Source organism: Mustela nigripes, chromosome 2, assembly GCF_022355385.1.
Source record: "Mustela nigripes isolate SB6536 chromosome 2, MUSNIG.SB6536, whole genome shotgun sequence".
NCBI classification, from domain to species: Eukaryota; Metazoa; Chordata; class Mammalia; order Carnivora; family Mustelidae; genus Mustela; species Mustela nigripes.
The window spans coordinates 15,682,246-15,698,065 of record NC_081558.1 but is presented as its reverse complement, the minus strand read 5'-3'; the positions used below and the strand labels follow the sequence as shown (position 1 = coordinate 15,698,065).

Here is a 15,820-nt window from a genome sequence, read left to right as displayed (position 1 = left end):
TATGAAGACACATCAAAATCACCATATGTGCCAAGCCTTAAATATGTCATCAGATATTGTATGAGTTTCAGAAGAAGACAATCGGCAGGGCAGCCTTTTCTGACTCTTGAAAGAGAATAACTGATCTCTGGCTTCAAGAGGCCCCTGCTTCAACATCCAAATATTAGGACTTCTTTATTATTGCTACTATTAATTGGGTTACACTGGGAAATTGTGTTACAGTTTTTCTCACTGATGACCTCACAGGAACCCTGCCTCAAATCTGTGAGGTAGGTCAGGCAGGTACCACCACCGCCACTGACTAAAGCCCCTATTTCCTGATCAATTCATCACCCCAAACCACCTGCCTCTCCACTTATAAAGGCCACATCTAAGCTGTGTGTCTGTGGCTGGTCAGCTCTTCATGACATTAGCTTTCCCCAAGAGAGCTGTGATGATCATGACTTTCAGGACCATCTCCATGACCGGCTTCAGGCGTGGAGGGCCACAATGATCCACCTGTCCTCTTGTCTCTTTTCTCTCCTTTGCACAACTTATTTGTCACTCTAAGAGGAAACCAAAGTAAAAGCAACCCTGAACTTTCCAATTCATCATGCTCATCCATTCTCAAACCCAAATTACAATCTGTGGTCTGGCTGGGCTCACCAAATTCAAGGACAAACCCCAGGCTGGCAGAAGACATTTGCATTGCATTTAACCAACACAGAATCAGTAATCCAGACTGTGTAAGGAATTCTATAGAGCAATATGAAAAAGACAAACAACCCAAGAGAAACTTGGCAAATAATGTGAACAAAGCAAACAAAGAAGAAAATTAAATAGGCAATAAACATATGAAAATATCTCAGCTTCACGAGAATATTACTCAGGAAAATGTAAATTAAAAACACAACTGGATGCCATTTCCCATATGACAAATTAGCACAGACTAAAAAGACTAACCTTACTAAGTGCTGTCAAGGATGTAGAGCAGTTACAAATGTCATTCATTGCTGGTGGAAGTAATAATTGCCCTTGAAAAGCAATTTAGAAAGATGTAGTAACACTGAGCTATGTATACTCTATGACCCAGCAACATCACTTCTCCCACAGGCTAATCAATCGAGTACAAGGACATGCATTGGAGCAAAAATCTGAAACAACCTAAAACTATCCAGGCAAAAATGGATAATTAACTATTGGCATAATTATAAAAGTATTTATAATGGATGAAATAACTCTAGAGAGAGACATGGTCAGGATAACCCTTGATGGAAAATACTGAGTGAAAAAATATGTGGAATACCAAAATATGTTTTATATAAAATTTAAAACACAATACTACATATAAGTGTGTATGTATCCCTAAACAATAGAGTAAAAGCATGAAAACATGAAGGCAAAGGACATAGAGTAACTCCTGAATAATGGTCACTTTGACTTCAAGGATTGGAATTGAACTCTTCTCTGCAACATAAAAAAGGGAAAAAAAACAAGAGTTGAGACTAATAGGATTACATGGTGGTATCTTTTTTTTTTTTTTTTTAAGATTTTATTTATTCTTTGGAGGGACAGACAGAGACAGAGAACAACAGGGTGCAGGGGAGTGAGAGAGGGAGAAGCAGGCACCCCACTGAGCAGGGAGCCCAATGCAGGGCTTGATCCCAGGACCTTGGAATCATGACCTGAGTTGAAGGCAGATGCTTAACGATTTGAGCCACCCAGGAGCCCCCCTGGCATCTTCTAACAGGATACAGATCTGGGTAGTTATAATAATGCTCTCTGGACTTCTCTGTTGTAAATGTTCCATAATTTTTTAAAGTATCCTGTTTAAACTAAAGGGGATAAATGAGAGTACCCAGGAAAAGTAGACAGGGGAAAAAAAAGAGAAGGCAGTCCAGCACAGAACTGGAGGTAAAGTAGAGAAATTCCTTGAAAAATACAACTTAAAACTGACACGGAAGAAAACAGAATATCTAAATAGCTCTATAGCATTAAAGAGATAGACTCTGTCCTTTTAAAACTTCCCACAAACAAAATGGCAGTCCCAGAATGGTGAATGGTATTAAACATAAGGAAGAAATAATACCAATAATACACAATGCTTTCAGAAAATAGAAGGGAACACCTTCTAGTTCGTTTTATGAGGCCAGCATCATCCTGACTGCAAAACCAGACAAAGACGTTAAAGAAAAGAAAATTTCAGAGCAGTATCTCCCATGCATGTAGAGAGATTAACAAATTATATACAGCAATTCATGCATTAAAAAAAAAAGTACATCATGACCAAATGAAATTTGTCTCAGAAACACAATGTTGGTTTAAAATTTTTTTAAAAATCCATTAACATATCACATCAACAGAATAAAAGAGAAAAACTTCATTCCATCTCAACAGATGCAGAAAAGGCATTTCACCAAAATCAACACCAATTCATGAGAAAAACTCTAAGCAAAGTAGGAATACAGGGCAACTTTCTCAATCTGATAAAAGAATATGCAAAGATGGAGTGGGGCAGGGAAAGTTTGTGGAGTAAACTGGGAGGGAGAAGCCAAGATGCAGAAGTGCCTGGAGAGGGGGGTCTCACTGAGAGCAGTGTTTTAAGGAGGAGGAACTGGTCTACCATATTTCATGTTGCTGAGGTTGAGAAAGTTGAGGACAGAGGCGCATCCACCCCCAGGTCACTGAGAGCCTTGAAGAGAGCAGAATTGCTCCAAGGCTCACTCTTTTACTTCCCATACTATTCTTTGTGTAACTTAGAATTATTTCATGCATCTCCACTCAAGAACAAAGCAAACCAGTCAACAAATTAAGAAGTTCTAGAAAAATCCAAAGCTTGCTGAATTTTTCTTAGGCCTACTGACTGATTTTTGAACCTAAGACTCTAGTATTTCCATTTAATACAATATAAATCCCAGTGTTAGAAAAAAGCTGATACCAATGACTATATATTGAATGAATGAATGAATGAATGAATGAATACACATGTCAGACCCCACTGTTACTCCAGATTAGATATTCCTTTCTTCTTATAGTGAGAGCCATTGAACCTGACCTGAATCCAACCCTGCTCTACCTCTGGGACCAGTCCTGACATTGGGAATGGATTTGAACACAAGAGTAAGCTCAAAAGGCTTTGATGTTATTGACAATCACACTGAAATTTCTGTTTCCCTTTTGCCATATCATGGAGTTATACAGGGGATGAACTGACTTAAATATGGCTTGTGAAAATTAACAACAATTAATTTCAGCAGAACCTGGAGAATACCCCAAAAGACAGTGCATCATCTTAAACAGAACAACTGAAACTTAGAAACAAAGAGAACTCTAGGTGCCTGTTGACCACACGGACTCAGACACCATAAAACAGACAACAGAGAGTGGTGGCTTCGGGCAACCCACCAGGTCATAGGCTAGATAATATAAATTACAGGCAATGTTTTACAGTTGAGCTGCTTCTGAGGAGGTAACTTCACACAGCGTGCTTCAGACCGAAGAGAGTGGGATTCGTTTATTAACTGATAGTGGCCAACCTCCCAGAGTAAACCAATTCAATGCAAATAATAATGGCAGCTATCACTTATTAAGGGTTATTACCCCAAACACACATGTACTATCTCACTGAACCCACACAACAGCCCCACGAGGCAAGAATTACTGTTATCCCTATTTTAAATATGAGGAAAGTGGTGATTCAAAGCCATGAAATGACTTGTGCGGGGTGTCTCTCAGCAAGAAGGTGGCAGAATGCGGTTCAAAACTAGGTCATGCGGGGCGCCTGGGTGGCTCAGTGGGTTAAGCTGCTGCCTTTGGCTCAGGTCATGATCTCAGGGTCCTGGGATCGAGTCCCACATCAGGCTCTCTGCTCAGCAGGGAGCTTGCTTCCTCCTCTCTCTCTGCCTGCCTCTCTGCCTACTTGTGATCTCTCTCTGTCAAATAAATAAATAAAATCTTTAAAAAGAAAAAAAAAAACTAGGTCATGCAACTCCTGGGTCCAGCCTGACCTTGGACTTCAGTTACTCTAGGAGTCTCCATTTTGTCTCCTGGGCCTGAGTAGCTCGGGGCCTGGAGCTCTGCCTTGAGTTTCCTCTAGAACATTACATCCCATCCAAGGGAATCAGGATCCCACCCACACGCCCTCAACCACCTGCACCTTCTCATAAATGCACAATTTTGCTATAAAAGCTTAATCTTCATCAATTTGCCTGTACTCCCTAACTGTCCAAAATAAGTTGGCGTAAGTAAAAAACCGGAAGATAAATCTAGTCGAAGAAACACAGTAAGACAAAGAATTATACTCTAGGCAAAGAGCCAATTCACTCCGCGCCTTCTCTTTCTAATAAACATCGCAGCAATGACGGAAAGCAATGTCTGGGGAAAATAACATTCGACATAAACCAGGAAGACAAATACCTTTGACTATTAAAGCAGAACACAAATTTCTGCATTTGGTAGTATAAAGTTATTAACTCTTCTAGTGACACAGAGCCATTATAACTTGCCTTCCTTTTTAGGAATACTTCTTGCCAATGTCAGTTCAGCATAAATTTTCAAACCAATTGTGACAACAGATGCACTTACGTGTCTAAAAGAAAATCTTTACAAAGAGCCAGGAGGTGGCAGATGTCATCTGTACGGACCCTACCAGGTTAATAACAGGAACAGCCAGCGGAAGTACCAGCAAATGTTTTAACCATTGCCTCTCTGGGAGGAAAAGAGCCCAGAGTTGTAGCGTTTGCTGACATCCATGGTATGGATGTCCCACCATGGCTGGATTTTAAGCTCCTGGGGGGACTGATGAACTCAGAGTTGGACAGAGATGTGCACAGGAGGCTCTTGGGAGCTGCTGTGAGTAGTATTTACTGGTTACGTACTATGTGCCAGGTATGTGCCAAATACTTCATCACGGTCCTCTTTGATTCTTGTAGCAGGTCTCAATGGGCGGGTGCTGCTTTATACCCATTTTACAGATGAGGGAAAACTAGGTTTTGAGAGGTTAAGTAACTAGTTAAAGGTCACATAGCTAGTACATGTTAAGAGTGGGCATTTGAGTCCTGGACAATCGGGTTCAGCAGCCCATGTTCTCAAACCTTCTTCCATCCTGCCGCTCTGTAAGTGGTTAAAGAAGATGGTACCGTGATCATTCCCACCTCATTTTACAGATGATACACTGCTAAGGAGTAAAGGGTAAGCTTAAAGGGGTAACTGGCACTGGAGTGAAGGGCACTGGCCCACATTGGCTACAAAAGGGTCTTTCTCTTCCTGTTCTGGTAAATTTCACCTTGTCCTTCAAGACCTACGTCAGATGCTCCTTTAGTGGAGCCTTTCCCAAATGCCTGAGTTGTTACTCCCAAGATTATTTTTTTCCCTCAAAAATTTTTAAATTTCCCCATTATAAAAAAAAAAATCCATGCTCATTAAAGAATACAGAAAATGTCAAACAGAAAGAGAAAATTCTCTTGGGACCCCACTTCCTTCTCAAAGCATTTGATGCACATCTGTACTGTAGGATTCACGCCTCGACACGATGACCATCGATTGTGTGTTTCACCCCTGCCCAACTGTGAGCTCATCCTGGGAAGATGGCCCGTGTTACCAACATTGGTAGCTGTAACTGACCCCATCCCCACCCCACCTCCATCCCCAGCACAACACCAAACACACGGCAGTCCCTCCCCATCGTGCCCCACCCTCCTCCCCACCATTCATCCAGACACTTTATTAGCTCTTCCAGTTCGTAAAAGGAAACATGGGGCTTTTCGTGTTTATCGTCAAAACTGTCCTACTTTGAACCCAAATCGGTTCTCTTCATTTGTCTCGACCACATTAACGACATTCTTGCATCCCTAGGTGGGGGGTGGGTAGCAGGCGGGGGGGCGGGGGGGCTATTCCAGCAGCCATCGTTCCTTACCTGCATCCCTCTCATCTTCTGGAAGCGTGCGATGGTGTCGCTGATGGTGTACACACGCACGTGGCCCATGTGCAACTTGCCGGAAGGATATGGGAACATGGACAGTACGTAGAACTTGGGTTTTGATTTCTGGGAAAGAATTGACAAAGGATGACAATGAGCATTTCTTAAGCATTTACTGGGGCCCTATATGCACATAAAACGTTGGTGCTGTACTCAAGGTAATAGTTTAACATTTTTAGAAGTTTCCTTTAAAAAAAAAAAAAAAAGGGCACCTGCATGGCTCAGTAGGTTAAGAAACTGCCTTCAGTTCAGGTCATGATCCCAGGGTCCTAGGGTCGAGTCCTGCATCGGGCTCCCAGCTCGGCAGGGAGCCTGCTTCTCCCTCTGACCCTCCCTTGCTCATGCTCTCTCTTCCACTCACTCTCTCTGTCAAGTAAATTTAAAAAAAAAAATCTCAAAAAAAAAAAAAAGCTACTCCTATAATGTGAATTGACAAAAGTGTCAAAAACCAAAATTCAAAGCCCTGCTTTAAGCTGAAGAATGTGGCGCCTGGGTGGCTCAGTGTGTTAAAGCCTCTGCCTTCAGCTCAGGGTCCTGGGATCGAGCCCCACATCAGGCTCTCTGCTCAGCAGGGAGCCTGCTTCCCTTCCTCTCTCTCTGCCTGCCTCTCTGCCTACTTGTGATCTCTGTCAAATAAATAAAATCTTAAAAAAAAAAAAAAAAACAAAACTGTTCAAGCTGAAGAATGTCCGAAAGAATGCCAAACAACCTCAGAGTGCTAATCACCCATATATATTTTTAATGTGTTTTTCCCCCCCTTTTAAAAGCTTCTCTGTTAAGACAGTTTTCTACTTAGGTCTTAAAGAAGTGTGTTTTTCTAAATGAAGCTCTAACACATAGATCCGTATAATTCAAGGACACATCAGTTGAATCACACAGATGTGACATCTCTAAGTCCCCTGGAGCTGCATTCAGACTTGGACTTAGCAGAAGGAGCAGGATCCCCAGGCACCAGTCTGGGTGCTGGGCTTCTCTGCTGTACTGTTAATGGGGGAACAGAAGGCAACCAGAGGACACAGCAGAAGCTAACACTCCACAGCCCCTCCCCACCCATGGGATAGATATGACATTCCTCAGGCACTCCTGGCTGCCCTAAAGGGAAAACAAAGAGTTAACTTGTAAAGATCACAACCCTCTAAGACCTGAGTCTCCCTCCGTTGACAAGGAAGGAGCGTTCCTACCAATAGTGTAACTCCCAGAGACCATCACTCAGTTCCTAAAACCCTAACATTTCCCTCCCTACTGTAAAATTGAGGGAGCTTGAGGCAGGAGGAAATGTAAATAAAGCTGAATTTCTTCTAAACCTAAAGCTCATCCACAAGGACAAGGACAAGGACCCGTGATAGGAGGAATGTGACATTCCACCAGGAAACTCCCAGCTGTCTTCATGCTGGTACCTCGTTAGAGGGAAAAACAGCTTGGCTCGATAACTAAATCTCTGTTATCCTGTGGGTCTTCTTAACCATATGACAGTCCTTCTGAACACACCCTTGTCCTCATGTCTTCAGCTCCTGAGTATATAACCAGCCAGTCCTCGGGATCACATGGCAGCAGCTCTTTCTGCCCACGGCTCCTGTCCCAGGGCTTTGATAAACCAAAGACACCAAAGACGTCTCAAAAATTCTTTCTTGGTCGTTGGCTCCGGACCTCACTCACATTCTAAAACTTTATCACTGTGAGCTTATCTTTCAACAGCCAAAGGTGAAATGGGAAAGTAATGAGAAAATCAGAGCCAACGAGGCGAGAAGTTTGTTGTTTCCCAGGGGCGATCTACAGACAGCCTCACGCCAGGGTTAGAGAACCTTCCAGCTGCCAAAGACACAGCTGCATTACAAGAAACAGAAAAAAACGGTACCCGCTTCCAAACGGAATGAACGCAGGGCAGGGAGTCCTTCCCGGATGGCTGACTTTGGGTTTCTGCACCGCCCGAGGAAAGAAGGCTCCAAAGGCGTCACGGTAGTCATTTAACTGATTGCTAATTAGGGATCTGCGGTTCAAGGGCAAGGGCTGGGTTTCATCATCTCCCTCTCCCCGCCACCCCCCACCTCCTCACTTCGGGAGTTAAATACCCAGCCCCACAGAGTACTTAGAGCCAAAGGGCATTTTTTTTTTCCCAGCTACTCAGATCCTATCCAGGTGACAGGAGCGCTCCTCCTACCCAGCCTTACATCCTCTCATGCAGAGCTCTCTGAAGAAAAGAAGAAGAGATAACTGCTGGTCTCTGAGGTCGGGACCTTCTGATATTAACACTCTTTCATTGATTTCTGCCTTCCTTTTCCTCTCTGCCCTTTTTCCCTTCCTGCGGCACTGCTAGAGTTCCTTCAGGTTTTGCTTCCCCCAAAGTAATGGAAACAAACGCAAAACAATATACATGACCATTCCTTCGTGTATGGAGGGGGTGATATATGTTTTGCTAAGTATTTGCATGATGATCATTGACGCAGCCAATTACAATCAGGGGAGCAGAAGACACCAGAAGTCAGATTCTTTCCAAATCTCATTTGGCTCCTTGCTTTAAAGTTCCTTCAGCAAAGAAGTTAAACAAACCTTTAACAGGGCCACTAACATGTGGCGAAACAGACTAGAATGTTCTCTGCACTGCCCAACCTCCAGAAATGACCAATGAGGGGGTTAAGTGAAGTTGCCTAAAGGAAGAAAAGGGAGAAGGGAATACACAGGAGTCTGGAAAAGACACAAACGGGAAAATCACGTAATGCTCAAGTAACAACTGCAGCTGATTTACATAAACGGATGGAAAGCATCCATTAGTGATCACACGTTTTAACTGGAAACTACAAACTCGTAACCCTTGGAAAACCTCAGGAGACTGGCCCTGAGGTGTGGAGTCGGTGGTGACTCAGGACTTGCTGTCTTTAAGAAGGGAAGTGACTTGTAAACTAGTCCTTGTAAACTAGTGCTTGTAAACTGGTCCCTCAAAGTAGGCACAGACCTTACTATGTCACTCCGTATAGAATCAGAAGCAAGCAAACTGTCTATTCCGTCTGAGCCTTACTCCTTCTCGTAATGGACTGGGTCTATTGCCTTTTCTTGGGGCATTTTTAGGGACGTGGGGAAATACCCATTACAGGGGTCTTAAGGATCTGGAAAAAAATCAATAAAATCCTTGATATAAACCATTTCTCGTTTTTCATTTTAAGTCTTTACATGAAGCCCATTTATTATAATCAATTTGTTTCCGTTAAGAGTGACAGATCTATTTTTTTTTATATCATGTTTATTTAACAACTGATCTTACTGCAAACATTTTCCACATACGGCTTCTTCATGACTCTCTTTCTGGTAGGTCTGTCCAACAGAGATTTAATGTATAGCACAATTGAGTGATTCTTTACACACTAACTAAGCCAAACTCCAAAACGGAGCTTACAGAAGATATACAGGAAAGCCCTACTGGCCAAAGTCTTTAATATTCATGACTATTTTTGTTTATTGCAGAAGAGGTATTCTGCTTGCTTTGTGTCCCTGCTTTTTGCTTTTCTGTGTGAATTAAGTTCATTTCCCTCCGTGATAATGAAATGAGTTCTATCCTCTGCGGATGGCAAGAAGGAATTATGGGGGTTTATGGTAAAACTGAGCAGGAATCTGATTGAAGGGGAAATTTTCATAATTATATAAAAGTATAAGAATGTAAGCCTTTGAAAGAAATTAAGATTGTAAGTGATGGGAAGAGGGTGGTTTTTATAAGTGGGACCTATTGTTTTTCCCAGCTTCTGACGTCAGGAGAAAGATAACTCTTGCCTCTTTATAGATCACGTTCCAAAGCTGTCGTAGACTTAGAGGGGACAGACAGAGGGAGCCTGGAGCCCTAGTTCTGGCCCAAGCCTTGCCACCAGCTGTGGGACCTTGGACAAATTCCTGCCTTTCTGAGCTCAGAATCTATAAATCAAAGGTGAGCAACAGAAGGTCCCAGGCACGTATCCCCATAAATAACCAAACCTCCCTCTGAGCCTCTGTTTTCTTACTCCCCCCATATCCCCAGGGTTGTTTCAGGATTAAATGAGGTAATATATGGAAGATAGTACCGACATATAGTAAAATGCTCTTTAAATGGAACTTTGTTCAGTAATGATGATTAAGGGGGTGTCTGGGTGGCTCAGTGGGTTAAGCCTCTGCCTTTGGCTCAGGTCATGATCTCAGGGTCCTGGGATCAAGCCCCGCATCGGGCTCTCTGCTCCTCCGGGAGCCTGCTTGCCGCCCCCCCAACCTCTCTCTGCCTGCCTCTCTGCCTACTTGTGATCTCTCTCTCTCTCTGTGTGTCAAATAAATAAATAAATATTTTGAAAAATGATGATTAAGGTGATCATGGCAAGACATTCAACTCCTGGATACTCATCTGGGTGGATTTTAAATAGATCTAACACCAGAATGAGGTCAATGATAAAGGCTTCAAAGTCCACGGACATCTAGTTGTCTCCTTAGTTCCTGACAAAGATACTCCACACGTTCATCCTCCTGGATCTTTTACTGATGTAACATTTCAGTTTGTAAAATGTGTTCAGCCACATTTTCTCATCCGATTCTCGAAACAATTCTGTGAGATAAACAACGCGAAGAATCTGAGGATCGGGCGCCTGGGTGGCTCAGTGGGTTAAGCCGCTGCCTTCGGCTCGGGTCGTGATCTCGGGGTCCTGGGATCGAGTCCCGCATCGGGCTCTCTGCTCAGCGGGGAGCCTGCTTCCTCCTCTCTCTCTCTGCCTGCCTCTCTGCCTACTTGTGACCTCTCTCTCTATCAAATAAATTAAAAAAAAAAAAAAAAAAAGAATCTGAGGATCAAGGAGGTTACAGGATGTGGCCGCGAGCACACTGCGGTCTTGAGGCCGAGCCCACCCTATGGCCCTGGTTCCTGACTGGACATACAGAATCTTCTCCACCTCACCATTCCCCAGAACAGACCCTGAGAGGCTGCTCCCAGGAGATCGCCCTCAATATCCCTCCAGCTACTTCCCTAATTACTGATACATAATTTATGTTGATCCATTTAATTTTCTAAAAGAATTTATTATGTATTTATTTATTTATTTAGAGTGTGCATGTGCATGAGCTGGGGGAGGGACAGGGGGAGAGAAAGAATCCCAAGCAGACTACACTGCACGCAAAGCCCAACGTGGGGTTCACTCTCACAACCCGAGATCACGATCTGAGCCAAAACCAAGAGCCACAGGCCCAGCTGACTGAGCCATCCAGGTGCCCCTTGATCCGTTTAATTGTTTTAAAAAACCATATACTTAAGAAGAATGAGATGCCATAAAAATCAGTAAGCTGTAACTTCAAGATGTGTAGAAGCTACTAACTTATAATCTAAACCAAGAAGACAAAGAAACAGAAGAAAAGCTACTTTGACTCTCCGTGTCCATAATGAAACCGCTCCCTAGTTTGTTTCCAAAATGCATTTGGCTACCTGAGTCTGGTCAGGTTCACGTGAAGGCTGCGTCAGGCTCTCATGGTACAATCGCGCATCCTATTCCAATTGTCCTTTCTATCATTCCATTTGTTATCCATCACACCTCTCTCAAGACCAGAGTGTCTCCCTGACCCATTCCCAAAAACATCCTCTTCACTTTAACACAAACAACTGCCCCAGCAGTCTTCAGTGATCCATCTCACAGAAGGAATGAGTCTGAAAAGAGCAAGAAGTGGGAGATGGGAAATGGCCGAGTCTAGGGAAAGGCGGTCTCTTGCAGTTATGTTAACTCAACTGCTTGCCTTTGGCCTCATCTCTTCGATTAACTGTAGAAGGTCCGTATTATTTGGCAACTATTACAAAGGGAGGATAGAATTTAAGAGTAAACTATCTTCTAGTGCTTGGCTCTGCTCAGAGTCAACATTTCATGCAACGAATCACATCTCCCATTTGCTACTTTGACCAACATCAAGAAGTTAGGGCTACCACACCCAAGACCAATCCCTAACAGACTGGACTCCTAGAGAAGGAACCAGAATCCAATATGGTGCCTCAAGGAAACTGGGTACAACCAAATACTGAAGATAATTCTAAGTAGAGAGCTAAGCTGATGCATCCCAAGCAGAAGCCAACAGTTCACTAACTCACACAACTGCCACTGCAAGGCTGGCTCCCAGGCCCAGATCACACAAGGGAAGGGCTGGTACTTCCCAAACCATGATGCTGAGGTGGCAGAACCAGGTTTGAGACCAAGGTCTATGCCAGGGAAGAGGCAGGTGCTTCTCAGAATATGCAGATTCAAAGTTCCACAGGTGAGGGGTCCAGGTGCCACTCCTGGAGCTTTACATGTGACCCCACCAGATCCCTGTGTGCTGCCCTACCATGCCATGGACCAGGAAGGACCCTATCCCTGCCGGATGAGTCCTGATGACTCTCCCCAGTAAATGCTGTTCCAGAATGCCCAATGGGGTGAAACCCTTCTAACCACTATCCTTGTCTGATCTCATGTACCGCTCAAAAACATCCTAGGAAGCACTAGTATTAGCACTGTCCATAATAGATAACAAAACTGAAGCACACAGTCAATCATTCAGTTCAAGGTCACATACTTAATAACTTATTTGAACTTGGGAAATCTGACCCCAGAGTCCAAGTCCTTATCCCCTCTTCTCTACCCTCTCAAAACTCCTCAGAATACTCACATCAGCTTCTGAAATTTTGGAGGCCTGTTCTTTTATTCGGTGATGCCACCATTTCTCGACTTCCTTTCTTGTCTGCAGTGTGTACTCTTTCGTCCACTCTCCAGTGGCACTGTATATATCTCTGGTGCATCCCAGAATCACTCTCCTTCCCCTGCTGACGATTCCTGGCTGACCTTCTAGGTGGCTTTTCAGAAAAGAGACGTAAAAGCCCAGTTTCCGCCAAGCAGAAGCCATTCTGCAGAAGGTGGGGAGATCCTGAAAAAGAGAACAGAAAGCACACACTTAGGAGCTGCCCGGGACCCTCTCGTGTGAGTTTGTTCTCCCGTTTAGTCTAGAGTTCCCTGAACATGCACCTGCTTTCTTCTTATCCTTCTCATGACTTCCTTCCCTGAAAACTACACCACAGAACTTCAGCTGAGCTAAGCACACACTCTTTAATGGAAAATATAAAGGCACCCAGTGTTTCCAAATGCCAAAGACACAAAACTCCCACAGGAACAAGGGGAGACTACCAGCTGGGCCAGCCCCTGCCACAGGCTCCCTGTCTCCTTCCCCCATAGGCCCGGCCCAGGGTCTATCTAGCCAGCTTCCTTCCCCATCATCCAGGCTTCAGAGGAGCTCCAAGCACATGCTGGCCTGTCCCGAGGCTCAACTGTCAGAAGGCATCTCAACACCTGAGAATGTAAATGGATTCCACCTCTCTGGGGAGCAATGTGGTAATAACGTGTCTACACCCAAATGGGGATCCCCAAGACTCAGAGGGACACAGCATAAAGTGTATGCAGGGCTACAATATTGATTTAAAAAAAGGAAATTTTCAATTTTTAATATTTATGGCCCCTGCTCCTGGGCTCCCTGGGAAACTATACTTTAACATTTACCAAAATCAAAATGATTACGCAAAACCTCCAAGTATGGGCTGCACACTGCCCATCTGCTGCATTTATGAAATAACCAAAAAGGAACATTCCAAACAAAGATTATTAAAAAAAAAAAAAAAAAGGAGAAAACTTCCCTTGTTCCCATAAGATTAAAGGCATACAGCCCTGCATAAACTAGAAGTTTAAGGACTGCAACTTTCTGAAATGTCCTTTGTCTAATGATATGTAACTTTTTATGTAAAAAAAAAAAAAATACAATCCTACACCAAATGTTCCTTTGCTGGAGCTTATATAACCCTACACCAAATGTTCCTTCACAGAGCACTCTCTTCTTTGTGAAGACTGTGTATCCCAGCAGCTATCCTAACTTGGCCTTGAATAAAACTCACTTTCTTTTAGAAATTCTAAAAGGTTCGTTCAATGTATCTCGACAATATACTACAGAACTTCCTGATGCATCAGACCTGTTCCCTTCCTTTACTTTCCAGGCCCTGCTCTTGGACATTCCACCACCAAAGCCCTGATCCCTGGCTTCTTCCTGACAACAGATACAGCCATTTTATTAGAGAACTATAACCATTCCAGCAATGTGAAAGGTGTGGCTCATGTCTTCTATTTAGAATCAACTTGGCCCTTTTCTTCCTTAGCTCTGTCTCATCTAGTTCCTTGCCTAGAGGCTTGGAATCTTGTCTTTTCTTCCACATCTTTCCAAAGCATCAATCCCCACTACTTCACTCCTTTTTGGATAGTCAGTCCTGACCTCACCCTCACTTGGGGCTCAAGTTTAGGTTTTCTGAGAATGATGAAGGCAGCGACATGTGGTTAGAATGGGACAAGCCTGAGAACTGGACCTGAAATGACAATCATATATGGGCAGAGAAACGTATGGGAAGAGTAGGAGACAGGCAAATAAAGAGAACACAAGAAAGAAGCACATGAGGGCATCTGTGTGCACCCAAAAGAAAATGCGCAAGAATGGATTAGGGAAAGTGCATCTTAAAGAAGACAAATTTTTAACAAAAAATACAATCTTGGCTTTTGCAAAGACTAATTCCGGGTCGCCTGCGTGGCTCAGCTCATGATCTCAGGGTCTGGGATCCAGCCCCGCATCAGGCTCTCTGCTCAGCAGGGAGACTGCTTCCCCCTTTCTCTCTGCCTGCTTGCGATGTGTTAAATAAGAAAAGTCTTTAAAAAAAAAAAAAAAAAAAAAAGGCTAATTCCTTGGGGGACTTCAGGCAAATCCTATCGGGAACCTCATCTTCCTTCTAGGATGAGGTGGTAAATCCACGTGATCTCTGAGGGGTTGCGAACTTTAATGCAGTGGCAAGGATCTCTGGGCCACAGAGATGCACTGGACGGCCTTTAACTGAGTCCAAACCCCCCAGCCCAGGGAAGCAAAGATCCAGGGATTAACTGGGGCAGAGGAGCAGTAGGAAGGGAACTTGAATACAAGACTACGTGTACATGTGAATTCTTCTGGTACTGGAAAAGGTCCAGAGCTACAGTCAGGGTCTTTGGCTCCACAAGTCTGAAGACCCGGATCTCAGAGACTTCCAGGTCAGAAACTGCAGGGTTCCGGGGACCAGCGAACTCAGCCCTCACCTTCCCCTCCTGCCTCCAGCAAGTCGGAACCTCCCGATCCGGGAACAGAGTTCTCCTCTCCAGAAGCCTCTCGTCCCGTTGAGCCCCGGGCTGGGGTTTACCTGCTCACAGGCTCCGGCCTGCGGCTCCTCACGCCTCTGTTTCCACTTTTAGGCGAACACTGCCAGGACAGTCACTATGGGCGCCGCCATGTTGGCAGAACAACAACTTTATCGGTAGCGGCTGGCGCAGACACAGACAGACGGGGGCGGAGCCGAGGAAAGCGGAGCGCTGCCGGGGATGGACTCCCGGCAGTCTGTGGGGCGGAGGCAGCTGCGTGACGGCCTCGGGCTCCGCCCCCATTCCCAGGCACCGCCTCCCGGCCTCCAGCCCCGCCCTTCGGCCCAGTTCTCTGCCCTGTCTCTGGCTTCACCAAAACTAGAAACTTAGGGGTCAGGTTATTCCAGGTGCTGCAGACCTGTGAGAGACATCAGTTTAGTGGCCCCAGAATACACTAGATGGCAGGTAGAGTAAAGAGCACTGGGGGAGTCTTGATGTCTGGATTTGAATCGCGGCTTAGCTACAACTGCCTGCCGGATGTGGGTAGGTCTTATGACCTCTTATTCCTTAACGATGGTTCAGGATCTTCTTCCATCATATTCCGTGATTTTATAGCCCTGGGAAGGGAATTATCCGGCCATGACTGGGGGTAAAGTGTACTTTTCTCACCTGAAGATGGGCTGGGGTCAGGAAAGCAGGACCAACCATTTCTTTGAGA

At 44.5% G+C, this 15,820-nt stretch overlaps 1 protein-coding gene across 2 annotated transcripts in view; it reads right to left on the bottom strand.

Moving 5' to 3' along the window:
• LARS2 (leucyl-tRNA synthetase 2, mitochondrial) overlaps positions 1-15,270 on the bottom strand; it is a 151,784-nt gene extending 136,514 nt beyond the window's left edge. The window contains exons 1-3 of one of the 2 annotated variants that reach the window (XM_059389548.1): positions 15,165-15,270; positions 12,581-12,835; positions 5,894-6,022 (exon numbers count right to left, since the gene is read on the bottom strand). In XM_059389548.1, coding sequence (XP_059245531.1) covers positions 5,894-6,022; positions 12,581-12,814 — 363 coding nt within the window. In that variant the 5' untranslated portion in view covers positions 12,815-12,835; positions 15,165-15,270. Of the gene's footprint in view, positions 1-5,893; positions 6,023-12,580; positions 12,836-15,063 lie in introns of both variants that reach the window. The other variant, XM_059389549.1, reaches the window with a different exon arrangement.
• Between the last annotated feature and the right edge of the window lie 550 nt (positions 15,271-15,820).